Below are 23,872 nucleotides of genomic sequence, written 5' to 3' on the forward strand. Positions count from 1 at the left end.
CTAGTGCAAGCATGGCATGTTAGAGGCTGTTCTAATGCAAGGTCTGTGGCAATACCAAAACTCTGTGGCGATGGCCAGGTTATGGTGCTAGAGGAGAGTGAAGCCTCCCTGGCCACATGGTCCTCATTACCACAGTCACAGAAATGGTAGGTGTTGATGTTGACCAACAGCCAGGCAGGTCCTCCCTGGAGTCCAGGGACTCACGGAGATGTTATCATGCGTGGGATCCGTGGAAGGCATCCCACCCAACTGTACCATTTCATAGGTGAGAAAACTGGTCCACAGTCCAGGTGGCTTGTCTACGAGGCCATCGGAGTATCTAGAGTTTTCCTCCTATTTGTGTAACTCAGCACCCTCTATTGAGGGAATCTGGGCTGCAAGAACAGTGTTACACTCAAGGGGGAAAAAAGTTTAATTACATTAGGCAACCTATTACAGTTAGATGCAAATTCTACAATATTTGAATGGACACACAGAACACATTTTGTCGGGCAAATGAGACACTGAAACTGCCCCTTCCTCCTCTCCCAATTTTTTGCAGTTCTCTTCTCTGCTTCCTGCTTACCCACTTCCACCTTCCCAGAGCTCCTCTGGCTCTCGCACTGACCCACAAGCCCCACTCCTTACTCAGTGACTGTGCCTAACTGTCCAGAATCCCAAAAGTTCTGGGCCAGGACCCTTCCAAGGGGGTTAGCTCCAGGGAACCAAGGCAATGGGAGACCAGAGCGGCTCCTCTTCCACCAACAGGGGCCCATGGTCTTGAAAAGCTCACGAGCCTGGTGAAAGGTGTCTTCCAAGTGACATGTGCCTTGGGGCCCTGGGAGTAGCAGGGGGTTGGATGAGCTGATCTCCCCGTTTCCTTCCTTCCTTCTTGGGAGGGGTGATGTCAGAAGAGACTAAAGCTTAGGGCATCTTTGCTGGTGATAGTGCTAGAACAGTAAGACTTTTCTGGAGACATTTACTGGCTACTCATTGTGCCCAGCATGGCACACTAGACCAGAGAATGGCCCTGAGTGGAAATCTGGACCTGGCTACTTACTGTGTGACTTTGGATAAGCTACTTAACCCCTCTGGGCCTCCATTTTACCCCTCACAAAATGGGGAATCAGAATAATAGCTATCTTGTAGGGTGGTGCAGGGTGCTTTGAGCGGGGCTAGACACTCAGAAAGCACCACAGAAATACTACTGCTTATTATTAGTGTTGTTATGAATAAAACACACCAGGGCTTCCAAACATGGCTGTGAGATGGTTTTCATTCCCTTCCTTTTACAGATGCACTTGTGAGGAAATTGACGCTCTGAAGAGTTGCACTGATTGGAGGACAGCTCAGGTCTGGCGGGCTGCAAACTGTATCTGGTGCTCCATCTACTTCCCGCGAGCACCTACCACTCTGAGAAGAGCGATTCGGAAATTTCTGTAGGCAGCCCTCCAAACTGGGGTACATACCAGAGAGCAGCAGGACCTTGGGAGAGGGACACGGAAGACCTAGAACTGCTGGATGACGCCCTTGGAAGAAGAGAAGAGTGTGGAGAAAGGAGGTGGAGGAGGAGGAGCCCGAGGTGGCTCAGGAGGTGGCGTGTGCAGTAGAGGGGGCTCCCATCTTGCTCTGGTCCCCTGTTGGTCACCAGCTGCTCAGGTAGACCCTAGAGACAACTCCTGTTGCACAGGGGAGACCATGAGCTCCTGAACCCCCAGCTACCTGACTCGGGGCTCTGTAGCCAGAGACCTGCCTGCCTCACACAGGTCCCCAGCAGGAGCCCCCATCCTCCCCACCCCAGACACTAAAGAAAGGAAGCCTGGGCCTGGGCCGAACACCCCAGGGTTGTGGACTAGGATGGGGGATGGGCCTGTAACAGGAGGTGCCCTGGGTGTCCTCCTTCGGCCCCATGGAGTCCTCATCCATTCCCCAGTCATCAGGGAACTCTTCCGCTTTGGGGAGGGTCCCTCAGACTCCAGGTCCCTCTACTGCCAGTGGGGTCCCGGATGTGGAGCTGCAAGATGTGGCTTCGGAGTCGGTGGCCCTTTTCTTCATGCTCCTGCTGGACTTGACCGCCGTGGCCGGGAACGCTGCTGTGATGGCTGTGATTGCCAAGACACCAGCCCTCCGAAAGTTCGTCTTTGTCTTCCACCTCTGTCTGGTGGACCTGCTGGCAGCCCTGACCCTCATGCCCCTGGCCATGCTCTCCAGTTCTGCCCTCTTTGACCACGCCCTCTTTGGGGAGGTGGCCTGCCGCCTCTACCTGTTCCTGAGTGTCTGCTTTGTCAGCCTGGCCATCCTCTCGGTGTCGGCCATCAACGTGGAGCGCTACTATTACGTGGTGCACCCCATGCGCTACGAGGTGCGCATGACACTGGGGCTGGTAGCCTCTGTGTTGGTGGGCGTGTGGGTAAAGGCCTTGGTCATGGCTTTGGTGCCAGTGTTGGGAAGGGTCTCCTGGGAGGAAGGTGCTCCCAGTGTGCCCCCAGGCTGTTCACTACAATGGAGCCGCAGTGCCTACTGCCAGCTTTTCGTGGTGGTCTTCGCTGTCCTCTACTTCTTGCTGCCCTTGCTGCTCATCCTTGTGGTCTACTGCAGCATGTTCCGCGTGGCTCGTGTGGCTGCCATGCAGCACGGGCCACTGCCCACGTGGATGGAGACACCCCGGCAGCGCTCTGAGTCCCTCAGCAGCCGCTCCACCATGGTCACCAGCTCGGGCGCCCCCCAGACCACTCCGCACCGGACGTTTGGAGGAGGGAAGGCGGCAGTGGTCCTTCTGGCTGTTGGGGGTCAGTTCCTGCTCTGCTGGTTGCCCTACTTCTCCTTCCACCTCTATGTGGCCCTGAGTGCTCAGCCTATCTCCACGGGGCAGGTGGAGAATGTAGTGACGTGGATTGGCTACTTCTGCTTCACTTCCAACCCATTCTTCTATGGCTGTCTCAACCGGCAGATCAGGGGAGAGCTCAGCAAGCAGTTTGTCTGCTTCTTCAAGCCGGCTCCAGAGGAGGAGCTGCGGCTGCCCAGTCGGGAGGGTTCCATCGAGGAGAACTTCCTGCAATTCCTTCAGGGCACTGGCTGTCCCTCCGAGTCCTGGGCTACCCGACCCCTCCCCAGCCCCAAGCAGGAGCCACCTGCTGTGGACTTTCGAATCCCAGGCCAGATAGCTGAGGAGACCTCCGAGTTCCTGGAGCAGCAACTCACCAGTGACATCATCATGTCGGACAGCTACCTCCGTCCTGCACCCTCACCCCGGCCAGAGTCCTGATAGGCCCTGGACACTCGGAGGGACAGGGAGTCGGGGGCCACTCGTGAGTGCAAGGACTACCTTATGGGACCACTTTTGTTTCCTGGCAGGCTAGAACTGGAGGCTGGGGTCTCCACACACAGCTTTCTGTTTAGTGTTTCCTGGGTCAGGAACAGAGCCAAGAGGATGAATGTCTGGCAAAAGCCTTGGACTTGGCTGTGCTCTCTGACTCCTGGGGGAGGGAACCTGGGTGTGGTGAGATGGTGACAAGAGAAAGGGTTACAAAGGTGAGGGGAAGCTCTCAACTGACTATGTACTTTTCATGCCCAGCAAGCAAGGCCACCCTCTGAGGGCAGGAGGTGGAGAATATGGGACGGCAGTCAGGTCTGGAGTCATTCTGGGGGCCATTTAGGATGTTTCATTTCTCAGTGTAACTGGCCAGGGCAGTAACTGCACCCAAGCAAGGTAAGAAAACGACTCCAGTCTTCTCATTTCCTTGCAAAGTTTAAAAAGAACAAAATCAGAGCTAAGTGTTTCCATTGGGACTGACAGCTCTTTCTCCAGTTTTTTTAAAAAAATTAGTAGAATGTCTTTTATTGAGAGGCAGAAGTGGGACAGGGGGAGAGAAGAGGAGGAGAGACCAGGAGACAGATGAGCTCCCATTCGCTGATCCATTCTCCAGCCAGCAGCAAAGACGTGCTGGGGCGTGACAAGGGCCAAAGCAGGGAGCTGGAGCCAGGGACTCAATCCAGGTCTCTCTTGTGGGTGGCAGCAGCCAGATTCCTTGAGCCACCACCACGACCTCCCAGGTTTGCATGAGTAGGAAGCTGGAGGCCTGAGGGGAGCTGGGAAGTGAACCCGAGCCCGCTGACCCGGGGACGCAGGTGTCTTCAGCACCAGCCTAACTGCTGGCCCCTGTTCCAGTCTGGTACCTGAGATTCCTTTATAATGAGAGAGCCAGCAGCGTATGCTCCTTTTCTGAGTTTGGCCAGAAGCTAAGGGGAACAGAAACGAGGATACATGCAGTAGGAGACAGGAAAGATATCCCCTAGTCAGGAAAAGCCTTTGGGTTCTGTTTCCATCTCTCCCGCGTTTAGAGCTTGCTTGCAGCAGGCAAGGATTTTTATTTTCCTCCCTTTTAGGAAGAAACATGGAAGAACTGGGAGGTGGATGGCTGAGGGCTGGGTTAGTATTTGAATTGTTAAGGTAGCTGGATTGAGGCTAGGGAATCCCCCTAATCAGTAACACTGCCCATCTTTCTTTCCAGGTCTGACCTCTCTGCTCTTTCGCCTCATAGCAATGACCCACCTCCAGCGCCCGGGGACAACCGGGAACAAGAGGCTAAGGTCGGGCATGGGAAGGGTGGGCTTTCCCTGGTCTGGGAAAGGCCTCTCCACATCTACACATTGCCCTCAAGATTAGCTTCCATCTCAATGCTCTCTGTGGTCCTGGGTGGCAGAGAGGGCATGGGAGGCAGGCTCAGCTGCTCAATGGTTGAGACTGTAGGGCTGTGGTGGTTTTCACTGAATGGTTCAACACAGAGAATGATTACGCCCTCGAGGGACCAGCTGTCCATCCCTCTTCCCAAATTACATCAGGCCACACCCTGGGGTCTGCGGGGTAAGGGGCTGGGGGTGTGGTCTAGATTCAAACAAATCTTTGACTCACTGAGCATCAAAGGCAGAAAACGGGCTTGTGGGAGTGGGAGAGTTTCTCCTTTGAGCAACTAATAAATAATTTTTTATGACAAAGTTATACTGATATCAACATTGACTGCTTCAGTTCCACTCAGTGCATAATAGGTAAATGAATGCCCACAATTCTGTGGGACCCACATGGAGGGTTTAGTCTAACTTGATTGGATCCCTTGTCTTTTTGCAGAGCATTCCAACCTGAGGAGGCACTATAGGGTGTGTCTAAAAACCATCCTGTAGCATATAGCCAAGGTTCTAGCTTCTCAGAGTTCAGTCCACTGCAGTGGGAGCCCTAGGCAGAGGCGTCCTGCAGTGTGCACAGTATGGAGGCTGTAAATTTAACCCTCATGTGAAGAAAAAAGAGTCTGACATGGAGGTGCACAAACTTAGTCTTATCTTAATGATTTAGGATATTGTCAAGGTTTTTGTCTTCCTACCTTTAGACTACTGGTTGAGTCAACTGCTTATTACATTAAAGAAATCCCTTACAAAGACAGTTTCTATAGTCAGGAAAGTGATTGAAAAATGCTTTCGCTCACCACCCCCTTGCCCTCGCCACACTAAGATAAACTTATACTGATGAACCTCACTCCTAGTTGGGAGGGAAGTGGTGAGGAACCCTTCAGCAATCACTGATGTGCTAGTAGAGCTGATGCACTGCCAGCAGGTGGCAGTGTGAGTCCAGTGGACATCAGGAAGGTGTGCGGCTGTTGGGAGAGGGATCAACAGGAGGGCGGAGGGCAGTAGACATTGCCAGGCAGCCATTTTGTTAATTTATGTTGCCTTTCCCTCTAGCTTTGCCCTCCAGCCCTTCTGACACACTGCATTCAACAATTAAGTTCCCAGGGCAAGGATGCCTTGTGATTCAGATTGGAAATTCCTGGCACAGTGATCTCAATTTTTTATGACATATGTGGGTTCATTTGCCATTTATCTTTCTGTTAAGTGACTTAAATGAAGGAAATAAAAAATTATTATTTTCTTTATCCTGCTGACAACTTCCCCGACATTTTCTTGCTATGGCCATCTTCCAGTTTTCTAGATGCCAGGACAAGTTGGTGAAATTCACTGTGTAATACTAACCCTTGAAAGCTGTTCCTGAACAAAACCATGCCCTCCCAGGCCAGAGCAGAATGAACCACAAGTGGTAACAGTCCTCCTGGCAGTGATTTGTTCCTGCCGTTCTGCTGTGTTGAGCGGCTCCCAACCCCAGCCCTGGACCTTCGTTCTCTTCAGGTGTCCCGAGGGAAACGGTCCAAAGGGTTGAATCTAAAGTCAGACGGGTTTACTTTCTTCCTCACTGTGTGAATCTGGGAAAGCTGCTTCCTTTCTCTGAGCCTAGTTCCTCATCTGTAAAACATGAGGGATTCTCATTACCTACCTCACAGGGTTGTTGTGAGGGTTCCGAGATGAGATGTGGAAGCCCTTGGCCATGCCTGGCAAAGAGGTACTCAATAAATACTGGTTTTTCTTCCCTTTTTTCTTGCCCTTTTTCCCTGGACATATTGGTGATGAAAAAGCGATCGCTTTTATTAACAGTCTTTTAGAAATGAGTGGGAGAGTTTTCAAACCTTGGACACCTGGCATTGATAAGAGGCTGTTCCAAGTGACTCTAATCAAACCTTTCTGATTAATGAGTCATCCTTATACAGGCCCCCATACTGGGAAAATAACTTAAAAAAAACTTAATTAGTTTTTAACAGATTCAATATAATTCAAAAATACTTTTAATTGCAGGGAAAGGAGAAAGGGGCTGCCAAAGAGTTCCGCTTGGAGTGCACGATGCGAGTACCCATGAATGTGTAGAGGATTTAGGGCCACCTTCAAGGACTTACCCAGGGTTAGCAGTGAAAGCATTTTCGTGAGCTTTTACAGGGGAGTTTGGGGTCATAGTTCAGGCCATAGTATAATTGAGAAGCAAATTTTACTACCCTTCCTTTTTGGTGTGGAACAACAGGACATTTTAGGAGACTCCCAGAGGCACCATTGGTTTCAGGGTGTGGAGCTGAGGTCAGGGTTCAGTCCCACGCCAACGACCTGGCGTATTTCATTTTCTGGAGGAACTGCATGCTTACCTTTCAGGTGACACAGCATCTAGTCAGTGGAGTACCCAGCAGCAGGTGATTTCAACATAGAAGCCGAAATTCACAATCAATAGCACAAGGTCTGGGATACAGTGTGAGAGTCCAAGACATGGACTAGAGCGGGCAGAAAAGGGACCGCTGAAGATCCCAGGACACGGTGGGGAGTTGGCCGGGGTCTGGCTGGACAACCTCGGCAGAGATGAAAGCAATTTTCTGGCCAACGGGAGATTTCCGTTAGAAGGTAACCGCGAGGACCGTGGGGCGATTAACTCGAGTTATCCTTCCTCCCCACGTTGCCCAGCGGTCGTGACTCTCCAGGAGAGCACTGGGACTTGGAGGACTCGACGTTCCTCCCTTCATGCAAACCAGGTAGCTGTAAAAAGGGCGCTGGAAAGCGGATCTGCGCGCGCGGCGGGTGTGTCAGACCCGCACACTCCCGCAGCACCCTCCCAGCAGGTCCGCCACGCCTCCCCGGGCACTTCCGCCTTCGGGCTCCTCGCCCAGGGTAACGGCCGCGGGGCGTCACCGGAAGTGTCGCACACACCGGATATCCGGTGCTTCGGGGCTCTCGGGCGCTGACGGAGAGGGCCGCCGCCCAGCAGTAGACGCTTCCCCTGCCTGTCTTGCTGCGGTTGCTGCTGTTGCTGCGGGGTGTGTGTGTGACTGAGCCCGGGCCCAGACCCCTCCTGTCCCGCCGCCGCCATGGGCTGCACGCTGAGCGCCGAAGACAAGGCGGCGGTGGAGCGGAGCAAGATGATCGACCGCAACTTGCGGGAGGACGGAGAGAAAGCGGCCAAAGAAGTGAAGCTGCTGCTGCTGGGTGAGGGGCTGGGGGCGGGCCCGGGGTGGCGGCTGGGAGAGCCCGGGGACTGGCCAGGCCGGCCGGGAGTACCCCGGGGGACCTGAGGGGCTGGGCCGGCCCGAGGCGGGCTGCTGGGGCTCGGGCCTCCGAAGGGCGTGGCGACGGGGTGGGGTTGGGGGTCGTGGGCTTGGGAAGCCGTAACTTGGGGCTGGAATTGGGTTGGGGAGGACGGTGCAGACTCTGTGAGGAATATGGGAGACGCTCATAAAAGACGAGCTGATGTTAGCGGAGGTTTCACGTCGAGTTTGAGCGTGTTGGTGTCTGTTGGATTTGTAAAGATGGTTTGTGAGTCGGCAGCACAGTGATAACTTGGTGATGAGTTAGAGGCCTGAGCGGTGTATGGATGCATTGATGGCTGGGACGGAGTGGTCCCATGTGTACCCCAATGCCAGGGAGGAGAGAACATGCAGGGAGCGGGCTGAAGTGCATGACTGATTCTCAGGCTTACTGGAAAAGCGCTCGGATGCAGAGATTGCCTGTACTTTTTAGAACTGCTTCCCCAGGAAGAGGGAATGGAGTGTGTGAGCCAAGCACATTTGTAGAACGGGTCTTAGGTTTGTGACCCAGGATCTCATGGATGATGGTTTACACATCGGAAATTGTTTGAATAGTTGTTAGGGATGCCGTGCAGCGGGAATAGAGCTATTTTTAGCATAAATTATGGAATTGAGTGTGTTTATTGTAACGACAGATTTCTAGAGAAATTATTGGTATCCTTTTTTCTTCTCTTCTGAGCAAAAATGTTGGCTTCTGGCATTATTGTTCATATTATCTGCTAAGTGTTTTAACTCATTGAGTCCCAAGCTTTCAACTTTGTATTTCCACAACATAATCTTTACTTCAAAGTTGACTTAAGTGGTATATCAATTGCTCAATTTTAAGTTTTATAGAAGTTCTCTGTAGGATAATGGAACAGATGGGTTAAGTGGATTTTGTGTGTAGTCATTTTTGAAAGTTTTGAGACTCAGTAAATTGTAAAAATGTTCTGGTGTAAACTCACAGTACACAAAACTAGATTTTTTCATTTGTCTTTACTGCAGGTTTGTTATGGAGGAATAGGAGTGATAATTTCTGTAAATTATAAAACTTTATTTTTTTAAAGATTTATTTATTTTATTACTGTTAGTTATTTAAAAGATTGTAGAGTTCTAGTTCATAGGATATTACGATATTATTACGCGCAGCTAATTCCCGCAACCTGGTTCTTTACCATGAGCCGAAATCACCAGACTCAACGAGGTATCTTAGGAGGTTTATTCCAAGGGAGCAGGAAGAAGGTAGGGGTGGTGGAGATCAGGAAAGAAGGGCAAGAAAGAGGGGGAGAGGAGAGAGAGAGAGAGAGCCGCACCTGGGGGGGCCTCTTTGTCTGTCAGGTGTAGGGGGCGGGGATTGGGAGGGATTGAGGGCAGGCCCCCAGGGGATTGGTGCCTGCAGGTTAATGCCTAGGGATGATTGGCGAGTGGGCGGGGTTGGGAGAGGGGCTGGAATTCTCAGGTGGAATGCCAGGTTACATCTGATTGGTGGACGGCTGGACCAGTGCGAACTTCATGAGCTGTGAGGAAGAAGGAATGGCGCCGGGTCCAGGGAAGGATATTGGAATAACTCCTGACAATTACAAAGTCAGATACACAGAGAGAGGAGGAGAGACAGAGAGGAAGATCTTCCGTCCGATGATTCACTCCCCAAGTGAGCCGCAGCGGGCCGGTGTACGCCGATCCAGTGCCGGGAACCAGGAACCTCTTCTGGGTCTCCCTCGTGGGTGCAGTGTCCCAATGCATTGGGCCGTCCTCCACTGCTTTCCCAGGCCACAAGCAGGGAGCTGGATGGGAAGTGGAGCTGCTGGGATTAGAACCGGCGCCCAATGGGATCCCGGTGCGTTCAAGGCGAGGACTTTAGCCGCTAGTCCACAATGCCGGGCCCTAAAACTTCATTTTTTAAAACTTTTTTTTTGTTTTGTTTTTGGAAAAGAGAAGTGACAAATTTTGTAACGTAAAGCTCCTGAGAACACCTCTGTAATCCAAAACTTACTTCAGAATGTTCTAGTGCTCCTAACAGCCTGGTGAGGTGTTAGCATGCTGGCTTGGTTGTAGATTGGAGACACTCTTTAACAGCTTTGTTGGATATAGGGTTGAGTTATCCATTGGAATGTGAGCTTTCCAGAAGGCTCGGGAAGGTCCCTTATGTGCACACGCACACAGTAGGTATTCACTGAATGTCTGCTGTTAGCTTCCCTGAGCCAGATAATGTTGGACATGGATGCTTGGGGCTTTGCAGAAGTTAGATGGAAACCACAATGCTCAAGGTATTAGTCTTTTCTGTATTAATTGGTTATGATGTTAAGGGTGTATGCCACCCTTCTGTGAGCGATGTATTTTGGCTGTCTCGACCCCTTCAGGACATCCGCCTAGGGTCACACAGTTGGAAGCAATGAGGCTTTCTTTCAAATGGCAGGATTTGGCAGGCAGAACATGGACAAGCAGAACTTGTCCAAGTGTGCAGAAAAATCTTTATTCAGGACTTCGTAAACAATGCATTTATTTCAAAGCAAAATTAATAAGCACATAGTGACTTAGGGAAATTGAAAAGCAGTAAATGAAAATCAAAGGTGCTAACATTGTATTTATTGATTATAGATTTATTTATGTATTTGATTGGTGGAGTGTCAGGGAGAGACAGAGAATCCATTATTCTGTTGGTGTACTTCCCAGACACCTGCAGCTACTCTAGCTGTGCCAGGCTGAAGCCAGGAGCTGGGAGCTCCATCTGGATCTCTGTTGTGGGTGGTAGGAGCCTAAACTAGACCTTTGCAACCTCCCAGACATCTTACCAAGAGACTGAATCTAACTGGGAATTGCCAGTGGAACTAAACTGTAGGTACTCAAATATGAGATGCAGATGTCCCACAGGCAGCTTAACGCACTATACTGCAACACTCGCCTCCAGAAGGATTTTCTGTGCAACAAATTCAGACAGGCCAGAGAGACGCATTCTCTTGCCTGAGGCAGAGAACACTCCTGTGAAGTTGTTTTCATGTTGTTTCTCAAAGGAAAATTAAACCCAGTGCTGTATGGAGATTTTCTTTTTGCTTTAGACTATTTTATTATTTAGTCACTATAAAATTATCAAACTCATTGTAAGTTGAAATCAGTGTACTTATTGTTGTCTCTCCTGGCTCAGAGTATATTTTCTTCCTTACAGGGATATCGTATAACATAAATATTAGCAGCACAGGTCCTGAAGTTAGACTGCTTCAAATCCTGCTTTCAGTTCACTAGCGGTGGTTTTACAAAATTTATTACATTTCTTCTTCATTGGGAACCTGGGATTGGTGGGAGGCTGGGTGGGGCTGCTGTCTTTATCTCTCTCCTTACCCCAGATCTAGAAAAAAATAATAATAATAATGTGGAAACAATAGTCTTACCCACTTTTCTGTAGCCCTTGACCCTTTGTGCCCTAATTAACTATGTAAAGATTATCAAAATAAGATAATAAATAATTTTAAAAAATTTCTTCCTGCCTCAGTTTCCTTGGCTAAAGTAAAAAAAAAAAAATGACATTGATTTTGTAAACAGAGCGTTGAGTACTAACTCACTGAATATTAGTTATACTCATTAACTCAAAGGGATTGTTACAAATTATAGGTTCTATAAATAAAATTCCAGGTAAGTTAGTCATGGTGGACTGAAATACTTCCATCCACTGGTTCACTGTCCAAATGGTCACAGAGCTTATTCCAGGTCTCCCACATGGGTGCAGGGACCCAAACACACCAGCCTTTGCTGCTTTCCCAGGCCATTGCAGGGAGCTGGATCAGAAGTGAAGTAGCCAGGACTTGAACTGTTGTCTATATGAGATACCAGTGCTGTAGGCAGCTTTACCCACTACACTACAGCCCCTATAATTCTTTTGATTGTCTTTAATTTAAATTCCCTTTGGGTGATGTGTTGGCAAGATGTGTAATTGCAATTTTATTTTTTTAAAAAAAATTTTGTTTAAAAAGTCAGATAGTAGTGAGCATGTGAGAGAATTTAAAAATTTTTTATCTATTTGAAAGAGTTACAGAGAGAGAGGGAGAGGCACAGAGAAAGATCTACCATCCTAATTCACTTCCTAGATGGTCACAGTGGCCAGCCTGGGCCAGGCTGGAGTTAGGAGCTTCTTCCAAGTCTCCCACATGGGTGCAGGGGCCCAACACTTGCACCATTCTCTGCTGCCTTTTCTCAGACTGTTAGCAGGGAGCTGGATTGGAACTGGAGCAGCAGGGACTTGAACTGGTGACCACGTGGGATGCTGACATCACACACCAAAGCCTTTCCCACTATATAATACCGGTCCCTAAAGTTGGAAATTTTCTGTTAAAAGACAAAATTATTATTACTTAACTGGTATATAGTGTGTAGTACTACATGCATGTATGCTGTTTGCAAATTTTTATAATGTATAAATTTTAATTTTTTAAAATTTTTTATTTATTTTTTATTTTTTTAAAGATTTATTCATTTTATTACAGCCAGATATACACAGAGGAGGAGAGACAGAGAGGAAGATCTTCCGTCCGATGATTCACTCCCCAAGTGAGCCGCAACGGGCCGATGCGCGCCGATCCAGTGCCGGGAACCTGGAACCTCTTCCAGGTCTCCCACACGGGTGCAGGGTCCCAATGCATCGGGCTGTCCTCCACTGCTTTCCCAGGCCACAAGCAGGGAGCTGGATGGGAAGTGGAGCTGCTGGGATTAGAACCTGCGCCCAATGGGATCCCGGTGTGTTCAAGGCGAGGACTTTAGCCGCTAGGCCACGCCACCGGGCCCTAAATTTTAATTTTTAAGTTTGTATTTATTTTGTTTATTTATTTGAATGGCATAGGGATATTTAAAGAAACCTCCCATCTACCAGTTCACTTTCCCCAAATGCCAGAGCTAGACCAGCCAAGGCCAGAAGCCAGGAACTCAGTCTGGGTGGCGGGTGGCAGGGACCCAAACCAACACCTGCTGCCTTGCAGTGTGCACTTCAGTGGGAAGGTGGATCCAAGGCAAGGCTGCAACTCTGACCTGGGTACTGTGAGTTAAGATGTGGGTGTCCCCAGCAGCAGTGGGCCGTGATCCCCTCTGTCAGAGGACTGCTTCTGTTTGGAAGGTTTTTTGTTTTGTTTTTTTATTTTATTTTATTTTATTTTTTGTTTTTTTTAAATTAATTTACATTTTATTGATTACATTGCATTATGTGACACAGTTTAATAGGCACTGGGTTTCCCCCCCATCCCTCCCCATGGTGGATTCCTCCACCTTGTTGCATTATCACAGTTCAAGTTCAGTTGAGATTCTTTCATTGCAAGCATCTACCAGGCATAAAGTCCAGCATCCTATTGTCCAGGTAAGTTCAACGGTTTCTTGGGCAGACCATCTCTGGTCTGGAGGTAGATCTGGCAGAGTATTATCCCGATCAATTAAAAGCCCCCACATTACATCACTAATGATTTATAACGTTATGGAATTAGTTGACATGGTATTGAGTAACCAATATGTTAATTACTGTCCTGATTACTATTTGGTTCCCTTCCCTCCATGACAGCTTTGTGATGGTCTGATTTGGATATGATCTTTTCCTTTAAGCTTTTTAAAAAGATTTTTGCATTTTTTGTTTGAAAGGTACAGAGAGAAAGGAGAGAGAAAGAGATATCTTCCACCTGCAGGTTCACTTTCCCAATGGCTGCTATGTCTGGGACTGGGCCTGTCTGAAGCCAGGAGCTTCTGGGTCTCCCACATGAGTACATTCACCCATGCACTTGGGCCCTCCTCTGTTGCATTCCCATGTGCATTTGCAAGGAGCTGGAAAAGAAGTGAAACAGCTGGGACTAGAACCTGTACCCATATGTGAATGCCAGCATTGCAGGTGGAGGCTTAAGCTACTATGTCATGAAAACCTCGTATTACTTCTAGTATGGTTATTTATAGCTGAAGGTGCTCTTTGGAATTTGGTCCTTGAGGACAGAAGGACTAGCTTTTTCTCATCTTATATCTGTTGTGGAACCTGATATGCTAAAATGTTTTGCCTACAGAACAGGAATACCACTGTTACCAGTGAAGTAAAGGAGAGATGTGTTGAAAGAACACAGTGGGTGACTTCATAGGCATTAGACATCCAGTGACAGAAAAGAAATGACATCCAAGCAGATTGCAGGCACGTGGATTGGACTGTGATTCTCCTTCCCACTCGCTCCTCCCAGAGCAGAATGACCCATTCTGTGCTCTGTGACTGAGTCATGCCTCACAAAGCTTCCCCTGCTTGGGGGACTGCCCTGCCTCCCACCCCAGTCTTCAGCATTTTCTTGATACTTTCTGTGGCTTGCTCACCAAGATGCCCGAACAACTTCATGTCATCTGACACGGCTCCCTGGGACCCCTGGTTCCTATGAAAAAGCATCAGATTGGCCCACTGCAGACTAGGCATCCATATAGGGATATGCCAGCATTGATTTGGTAGCTTGAGTTTTTTAAGGCTTACTCTCCAAAGAAGTTGTGTGGCCAAATTCTATGTTTAAAAAGGCATGGCCCAACTCTGCCTGTGGCTATCTGGGGAGAGAACCAGCAGATGGAAGAGCTCTGTCTGTGTCTTTCTCTGTAACTCTGCCTCAAGTAAATACGTAAATCTTGAAGAAAAAAAAAATAATAATGAAAGTGACTACTACAAGGCAGTTACTGTAAGTTCAACATACTATAATGAAATGAGAATATTGAGGAACATGTCACTGCTGTGTTTTCTCATTTTATGAAAACATCTGTTTAGTATCAATAAGTTGTCATTTTGTATCATTGGAAGGCAAATTTAACTTAAGGTAGTGTGCAGGGTTTTACATTATTATCACCATTCAACTCAGGATACTCAGTCATCTGAATTAAATTATTTTGTAATTTATGAATTACTTTTTCTTTAAAATTTTTAAATTAAATGTTACTCATTTGAAAAGCAAAGGGACAGAGAGAGAGAGAGCAATCTGTCTCATCTGTTGGTTCTCTCCTCAAATGCCTGCAGCAGCTAGGGCTGAGCTAGGCTAAAACAGGAACCTAGAATGGCATCCTAGTCTCCTGTGTGACAGGCAGGGACCAAACGGCTTGAGCCATCACCTGCTGCCTGACTGGATGCCCGCTAGTAGAAGGGGAAGTGGGAGTTGGGAGTAGAGCCATGACTCCAAGTCAGGCACTCCATGGTAGGAACTACATATCCACTCCAGAATTACTTTGTAAAATACTTGATAGTCAGTTACTGGTTCAGTGTCACCTTTGGTCTGTGCTTCATTGTCACTGTGCTAACTTCCCCCCAGCTACTTCTGTGAATGCTAGAAGATTGTCCAAAACTAAGGGAAGAGGTAAAAGATTGTATTTTGCTCCTTACGTATAGCGTTTCATAGCAACAGATTGTTCTTGCTTTTTCACTATCTGTGCTGTTGTTTTCTCCTTAGGTTTACTTAGTGTAGCTTTATTGGTAAGTGTGAGTAAATGAGGAAGAAGAGATGATTTAAGTAACTCAGGGGCTAGAATGTTAACAGTAAGACCAAAACAATAAAAATAGTCTGGGTCTCATAGTAAGAAACAACTAGAGCAGTAGATACTAAAATTATCTAGATTACTGAGATTCATGTTAAAATTTGTTTTCTATTTAACATAATGTAGTGGGTGAGTGTTAGTGAAGTGTGTCTCTTTGAGCTGGTCAATCAGAAATAGGAAATACCATGTAATACAGAGAAGACAGTTAAAAGACAAAGTTGGGAGATTCATTCTGGTCTCTGAACTTCATTTTCTTTCTGTATTTGTGAGAGTTTAAATTGGATTTTAGGGTCCTTTATCTGTGAAGCAGTGTTGCTAACCAGATGAAATGTTTTAGTAGGTTATAAAAAAAACTTATTTTTAGGCATATTTTAGTTTGATTGCAAGTATTTCACATCGTGAACTGCTGACGAAGGTAGTTGTAAACTGAAGTTCAAAACCTTTTTGAAAAACATAAATCTGTTAAGTATCTTTAATGTATGTGTTCAAAAGATTATCTGAACAATAAAAAAATGTTATGGTACTTAATTTTTCCCTTTCACTTGGTGTTTATTTGGCTATAATTCTTTTCCAGTGGGTAGCAAGTTGGAGTTCTCTTTAAGCCCTTATCAGACTATCCTGTTACCTGCTGAGTATTCAGCTGTGTCTTTTCTGTAATTCAAGCTGCTCAAACTGAATAACTTTGTCAGGATCACTGTTTAATTGTTCTAGTTTTGATACAGTGATCTATTTAAATAAAGTATTCTATTTTTCCTTGACTTGCTCTCAAGTTTTAACAGAAATGAGTAAATCTAACACAAACAAAGAAAATATCCAAAAGACTAAATTTGAACTTAGACATGATTGTCCTAGTGATCTCAGAAACAAATTTTTGGGGGCTCCTGCTATGGCTAAATCCTCACCTTGCAGGCTTCGGGATCCATATGCACGCCACTTTGTATCCTTGCTGCTCAATTTCCCATCCAGCTCCCTGCTTGTGGCCTGGGAAAGCAGAAGAGAATGGCCCAAAACCTTGGGACCCTGCACCCATGTGGGAGACCCAGAAGAAGCTCCTGACTCCTGGCTTTGGATCAACTCAGTTTTGGGTGTTGCAGCCACTTGGGGAGTGGACCAGCAGATGGAAGATCTTTCTCTCTGTTCCTCCTTCTCTCTATAAATCTGCCTTTCCAATAAAAATAAATCTTTAAAACAGAAACAGATTTTAGGAGCTGAAGTTTGAGCTTCCTCTGATTTTTCTGCCTAGACCTGGAGAATACATAAACATTGTTAAAAGTCAGCTGAGACACTGGTCATATTTTCAAGTGGGTAAATGTCTTAAATATTCATACAAAACCTTCTAGTTTAAAAAAATGTTAGCTTTTTACGTCTTAATTTCTTGTTGCTTAACTTGAAACTAGATAGTACTTGAATTTTTTCTAGCAAATTGTGCGCATTGTAGCTGTTGAATCAGATATGTCTTGCCATGAAAATATACATTCTACTTGTATAGTTACATTGTGCTCGCATCTCCATCTTGTCTGCTTGTTACACTAGTCATATAGGGAGCATTTACATCAGACTTACTTAAAAATACATCAGGTCTGTGTGGAAATATCAAACCCTGTGGTTTCTTGCGCTGCTCAGTGACTCTGGGGTTGGAGTCTGTTCCCAGAGGTCACATGTAGTATTTGGGGCATAGAATCTTGACCCAAGTTACAGCATTTCTCATGATTACACTTATTTGCCTTTGCTCCCAGCTATGCTTCCAGAATGCTCTGTGTGTTTTTTGTGTTTTGTTTTTTAGGATTTATTTATTTTCTTGGAAAGGCAGCTCTACAGAGAGGAAGATCTTCACTCCCCAAGTGGCTGCAACAGCTAGAGCCAAGCCAATCTAAAGCTAGGAGCTTCCTCTTGGTCTCCCCGCAGGTGCAGGGTCCTAAGGCTTTGGACCATCCTCTATTGCTTTTCCAGTCCACAAGCAGGGAGCTGGATAGAAAGCGAAGCAGCTAGGACATGAACAGGCCCGAAGCCTGTAAGGCGATGATTTAGCCACTGGACCATCACTCCAGGCCCGCCCTGTGTGTTTTCAAGAACAATGAAGCATAAAGATCTTTACAGTTGGACTAATGTGGTAGGAATTGCTGTCACCTGCAGTGAGATGTGATCAGAACATGGCCTCCAAGTGTGGCAGATACAGTTGCCAAGACCAGCCTGTCTTGAAGTTACATTTCTCCTGAGCAACCAGCATGGTAGCTGAGAAAGCTTCTTGCCAAAGTGAACCCCTAAGAGATAGCAGGTGATGATGGCTCAGGTACTTAGGTCCTTGTCTCCCAAATGAGGGACCCAGATTGAGTCCCAACTTCAGCCTGGCCCTGGCCTGTCTTTGGCCTGGCTGTTGTGGGCATTGGGGAATTGCATTAGTGGATGGAAAATCATCTGTCTCTCTTCAGACTAAAGCAAAAATTAATTTTAAAAAATCTCACAAAATTAACAAAGTAGCTTGATTTTTTTTTTTGTTTGATTTTATTTATTAAAAGGCAAATGACAGGAAGGTGGTTGCAGCATAAGGAGCTGGGCCATGTTGAATACAGGAGCCAAGAACTCTGTATATCCGACATAGGTATCAGGGGACCAGGTATTTGGGCCACTCTCTGCTGTTCTCTTAGATACACTAGCAGGGAGCTGGATTGGGAGGCAGAGCCGCCAAAACACAAACTAGCCCTCCCGGATGTTCTGCTAACATCACACGTGGTGGTCTAACCTGTTGTGCCACCTCCTGGCCCCGGTGCTTGATTTTTGTCATCTTGTAAAGGATGAAATGTTGTAAAATCATTTGTGAAACTGCAAAATACTCATACTTGCTGCTGTCTAAGAGTTAATGTGAAGATGTGTTTTGGTTACGATCTTGGAAATTATATTTTATAAATTACGTTATGGAAGGACTGTTCTAAAATGACAGTTTTAATTCGCATTTCTTCAGCTATCTTTTTTAAACATTTTATTTTTCATTTTGTTTGAAAGGCAGAGTGAAAGATGCTGCATCTGCTGGTTCATTCCTTAAATGCCTGCCATCAGCCAGAACCCATGCAGACAAAAGCCGGATTGCAGAGCTCAGCCTTGATCTCTTATGGATAGCTCATGCACTTGAGTTATCAGCAACCTCCTTCCAGGGTGCACATTTTCATGCAGGTGTCCCAGTGGCCTAGCTGTGGTAGACAAAGTTCACTTACTCTCTGTGTAATATATATTTTTTCTATAGATAAACTGTTTTTTTTTTTTTCAAGATTTATTTTTATCTCTATTACAAAGTCAGATATACAGAGAGGAGGAGAGACAGAGAGGAAGATCTTCCATCCAATGATCCACTCTCCAAGTGACCACAATGGCCGGTGCTCTGCCGATCTGAAGCCAGGAGCCAGGAACTTCCTCCAGGGTCTCCCACATGGATGCAGGGTCCCAAGGCCTTGGGCCTTCCCCGGCCACTCTCCCAAGCCACAAGCAGGGAGCTGGGTGGGAAGCGGAGCCTCCAGGACTAGAACCAGCACCCATATGGGATCCTGGCATGTTCAAGGCGAGGACCCCAACTGCTAGGCTACTGTGCTGGGCCCTGTGTAATATATTTTTAAAGATGACTTATTTTTATTTGAAAAGCAGATTTATATAGATAGAAGGAGATACAGAGATATATTCCATCCTCTGGTTCAATCCCTAAATGGCCGCAACAGCAAAACTGGGCTAGTCTGAAGCCAGGAGCTTCATCTGGGTTTTCTAGTGGGTGCAGGGACACAATTCCTGGACCATCTTACACTGCTTTTCCAGGCCATTAACACAAAACTGAATCAGAAGTAGAGCAATTTGGGCTTGAACTTGCTTGCATATGGGATGCCAGCTTTACAGGCGGAAGTTTAACTTGCTGTGTTCCAGTGCCGGCTCCTACCTGCTCTCTATTAAAGTTGGAACTTAGGAATCATTAATTTTGAAACAGGACTCCAGTTGATGTGATGATAAAATTAATGCTGTGTTTTACATAAATAATGTGATTTTGTTATATGTAATGCTTTGTACAGTTACATTAGTATTTTTAGTTAATAAGAATTTGACGCTGGTGTGGTGGCACAGCCAGCTAATCCTGTACCTGTGGCACATGCATCCCGTGTGTGCACCAGTTTGTGTCCTGGTTACTATGCATACAATCTAGCTCTCTGCTTATGAATTAGGAAAGCAGCAAAGGACGACCCAAGGCCTTGGGCTCCTGCACTCATGTAGGAGACCTAGAAGAGACTTCAGACTCCTGGCGTCAGATCTGCTCAGCTCCGGCCATAGTGGCCATCTGGGGAGTGAACCAAGGGATGAAGACCTCTTTCTCTGTCTCTCCTCTGTTAAAATATGCCTTTTAGTCATATCACGTGTAAATACCATATACTTTAACATTCTCACCCAAAGGGCTTTTTGTTGCCCTGCTTTCAAAAAATGAGAGGAAACAAATCACCAGAGGCCAAAATTAAAATGTAATGGCGGGATGATCTCCTTCTTGCTCATGGTACTGCTTCTCTAAGCTTTCTTCTGTTCTGGAGAGGTAAGAAAGGAACCTGACTTCTCTGCCTTCATTGGCTGGTTGCCCGAAAAGAACACACGATCCCTAGCAACACTCAGGTTACCTCGTTCATATTCTCAGGTCATAATCTTGAGAGCATTTGGAGAACTCCTTAGCAGAGTGAGCTTTCATTTTAAAAATTGAACCAACATCTTTCTCAGATGATTTGTGAATGCAGATAGCTAATTGTTTTTCTGCTTTGTGGTTTTATGAGGCTTGTAAAATTACAAGATGCATGTAACTGAGGAAGATGTGAAACTGAGGAAAAAGTACATTATTGTGCAGGACAATCAAGGAGATCTCTCTCCTTGTCTTATGCTGAAGACAGGGATAGTGGGCGCAGCAGGACATGCTGGAGGTGAGACATCCTGCTGCGGCAGTCAGTTGGGAGTTGCCACAGAAGCCTCTGTGCTGGCTGCCTTATACACAACACAGCTCTCTCTGCTGTCCTTTTGAAAACTGGATTCAAATTTAACCAATCAGGGGAATAGCAGAATAACAACCAATCAGGAGACCAGAGTATCAACCAGTCAGAGAACTAAAAGTGTGTGCACTTTATAAGTATACAACATAAACCAATCAGGGAGCTGCTGTTAGAGTGGTGGTATTTGGCACAGAAATTTGCAGAGTTCTCAGTCAAGTCCATTTAGAAAACACAGCAACTGAAGATTATGTTTTATTTGCTTCTCCTGTCTTGAGTCTCCCCTTTCTTAGGGTTTCTGGAGAGTTACATCAAGTGTTCTTTCTTTACTAAGTTTTTTTTCTTGTGCAGGGCCCCTGGAATGCTATCCCTGCCATAAACATTATGGGCACATAGTATTTTTGGTTGTTATGGATTTTTTTTTCTATCTTCTCTCATTGCATACTTATTCTCCAGAAATATTTATGAAATAGGACCCAGTGCAAAGGCCTAGTGGCTAAATCCTCACCTTGCATCCCTTGCCGGGATGACATATCGGTACTGGTTTGTGTCCCTGCTGTTCCATTTCCCATCCAGCTCCCTGCTTGTGACCTGGGAAAACAGTAGAAGTTGGCCCAAAGCCTTGGGACCCTGCACCCATGTGGGAGACCCGGAGGAAGCTCCTGGCTCCCAGCTTTGGATCAACTCAGCTCTGGCCATTGCAGTCACTTGGGGAGTGGACCAGCAGATGGAAGATTTTTCTCTGTATGTCATCCTCTCTGCAAATCTACCTTTCCAATAAAAATAAATCTTTAAAAGAAATATTTATTGAATTAGTAACTGGAATTAGGAGGCACACGTAAGAAGCCTCAAGGATAAATGGTAACTTGTAATTCTTTTATGCTGGGTCATAGGTGCACAGATTGTTGTTTTGTTCCACATATATGTTAACTATTTTGATCTATTTGGTGTTAATAAAAATCAACCTAAAATATCTAAAGGGGGGAAAAAGCAATTTAATTTTGTTAAAGCCAAATTCCATTCACTTTTCTTCCCTTCTGTTTGTTGCAAGGAACAGAAATCTCATTCAGGCTAGCTCAAAAAGGTGGGTGTGGCAGGGTTGTTGGAGTGTGGAGCCTTTTTGTGGAAGTACAGGAATGGCTGGAGAGTCAGGCTCCAGGCCTGAGGCAGCTGAGACTGGCCAGACGCAGTCTGACTTTCCTCCACTTGCCTCCCTTTGCCTCTCTGCCCACTTACCTCCCTCTGTCCCTGTTCTTTGTCTCCTTGTTCACACTTTCACCTTGCTTACTTGCTTTGGGTCTCTCGTGGTATAGTTCACTGCACATCTGTCTTTGTCTCTTCAGACTTCTCTAAAGAGTAAGACCTTCTCTTACTCTTCTTAGTGACTTTGAGATGCCTGTAGCCTTTGGATGGTTGGTTGCCCATTTTTTTTTTTTTTAAGATTTATTTATCTTTATTGCAAAGGCAGATATACAGAGAAGAGGAGGAGAAACAGAGAGGAAGATCTTTTCGTCTGATAATTCACTCTCCAAGTGAGCCGCATGGCCGAAGCTGCGCTGATCCAAAGCCAGGAGCCCAGAGCCTCTTCCAGGTCTCCCACGAGGGTGTAGAGTCCCAAGGCTTTGGGCCGTCCTCCACTGCTTTCCCAGGCCACAAGCAGGGAGCTGGATGGGATGTGGGGCCGCCAGGACATGAACCGGCGCTCATATGGGATCTCAGCACATTTAAAGTGATAACTTTAGCTGCTAGGCTACTGTGCCAGGCCCTCGCCTATGTTTTCATTCATATCTTTTTCTCCACCTTCTAGTACAGAATCCTCAGGTAATCTTACTAATCTTGTCTTTCGACACTCAATTGGTGTAGGCCCTGTCAGCATGGGACTTGGTGATTCTGGTGTCAGGTATTTCCTGCTGACCAGCATGGAGAGGGATCTGGCTCAGACTGCATGAATCTTTGCCTACCAGAGAGGGAAAGTAGTCTTTTTTTAAGGGGTATGGATAGGCAGATGTTCTAAAATTCAAATATTAAATCTTTTATTTATTTATTTATTTATTTGTTTATTTTTATTACAAGGCTGATATTCAGAGAGGAGGAAAGACAAAGAGGAAGATCTTCCGTCTGTTGATTCACTCCCCAAGTGGCTGCAACAGCCAGAGCTGAGTTGATCCAAAGTCAGGAGCCAGGAGCTTCTTCCCGGTCTCCATGTGGCAAGGCCGTAAGCCGTTAGGCTACCGCACCGGGCCCCTAATATTAAATCTTTATTGGGTTCAACGCAATGAGCTTAGTGGCTAAAATCCCATCTTGCAAGCACCAGGATTCAGTGTGGATGCTGTTTCATGTCCCAGCTCTTCTACTTCCCATCTGCCTCCCTGCTTGTGGAAATCAGCAGAGGATGGCCCAAAACCTTGAGATTGGGACGCTGTACCCATGTGGGAGACCTAGAAGAAGTTCCTGGTTTTGAATGGGTTCAGTTCCAGCTGTTGTGGCCCCTCGGGGTAGGGGGTGAACCCGCAGATGGAAAATCTTTCAATGTCTGCTTTGTGAATCTTATCTATGATGCCAACAAAAATAAATGTCTTTTTTTAAAAAAGCATTGCGTGTTTTTATATGCCCTTTAAGTCTTTTTGATGCATGGTTTATGAGTGCCTCCTAGAAAAATAGTTTTGGAGATAGCACCTGTTCTCTTTCTCTTGTGTAACTCACTGCCTTCTTTTACCCTGAAGATACCTCTCACTCGTGTGATGAAGAGCTTGATGAGTGCCCGCTGTGTTTTCTGTACTGTTTTAGATGTTAAAGTTACAGAGTCAGTCGAACAGATTTAGTAGTGATTGATGTTTCTGAAGGGATGGTACGAGGGAGCTGAGACAAGGTTTCAGAGTAGTACGGGGAAGTGAGGCTTGGTGGTCCAAATATGTTGTTAGTCTAGTGGTAGGGCGAGAGTTGAAGTTCTTGCCAGGAGTGGGTGTGGGGCTCAGAATAAAGATAGCAGAGGAATGGAAATCTTGTGTTTCTATTAACTGCCCACATAAAAAATTCCATGCATTGCAACTGACATTTGCAAAATGTGATTAGGCAACAATGGAATATCATAGAGACTTAAGCCACTCATCCTACAGATAGTTAAGTGCCTACTATGTCTGGAATTGTGCTCTAGATTTCGAGAGGAGGCAGTAAGCACTCTATTCTGAGAGAAAGAAGGCACTATTTTGTGCTTTCAAGGATTGTGGTTTTAATCTTGAATCAGTAAATTCTGTGTAGGCACAACCGAAATAATTGGGGCAATTTGACCAAGTAGTAATGTGTTTGACATTAGTCACTGGGCCAAGTTGAGCCTGGTCAGGATACTCTTAAGGGAGCAGTTCACAGGCTTGGAATGTTTTTCAGGTCATGCAGAAAAGTTTCATCACTATTTTAATTAAAAGAGAAAATTGATGCAACAATTAAGACGCTGCTTGGGATGCCTCCATTTCATAT

General features: G+C 46.3%; 2 protein-coding genes across 2 annotated transcripts in view; both read left to right on the forward strand.

Annotated features, from left to right (window-relative positions):
• Positions 1–400: 400 nt before the first annotated feature.
• Positions 401–3,831, forward strand: GPR61 (G protein-coupled receptor 61). Its single transcript, XM_004581967.2, has one exon. It carries the CDS (start codon positions 1,889–1,891, stop codon positions 3,242–3,244), a length of 1,356 nt encoding a protein of 451 aa, XP_004582024.1. The 5' UTR covers positions 401–1,888; the 3' UTR covers positions 3,245–3,831.
• Positions 3,832–7,536: 3,705 nt separating this feature from the next.
• GNAI3 (G protein subunit alpha i3) overlaps positions 7,537–23,872 on the forward strand; it is a 42,331-nt gene continuing 25,995 nt past the window's right edge. Inside the window, exon 1 of the mRNA XM_004581966.3 lies at positions 7,537–7,821. Within this exon, the coding sequence (XP_004582023.1) occupies positions 7,704–7,821 (118 nt within the window). The 5' untranslated portion in view covers positions 7,537–7,703. The remainder of the gene's footprint in view (positions 7,822–23,872) is intronic.

The sequence above is a fragment of the Ochotona princeps genome, chromosome 2 (genome assembly GCF_030435755.1).
Source record: "Ochotona princeps isolate mOchPri1 chromosome 2, mOchPri1.hap1, whole genome shotgun sequence".
Classification (NCBI taxonomy): domain Eukaryota; kingdom Metazoa; phylum Chordata; class Mammalia; order Lagomorpha; family Ochotonidae; genus Ochotona; species Ochotona princeps.

Coding starts and splice junctions, on each gene's coding strand:
- GPR61 (XM_004581967.2), top strand. CDS start 1,889: ATGGAGTCCTCATCCATTCCCCAGTCATCAGGGAACTCTTCCGCTTTG.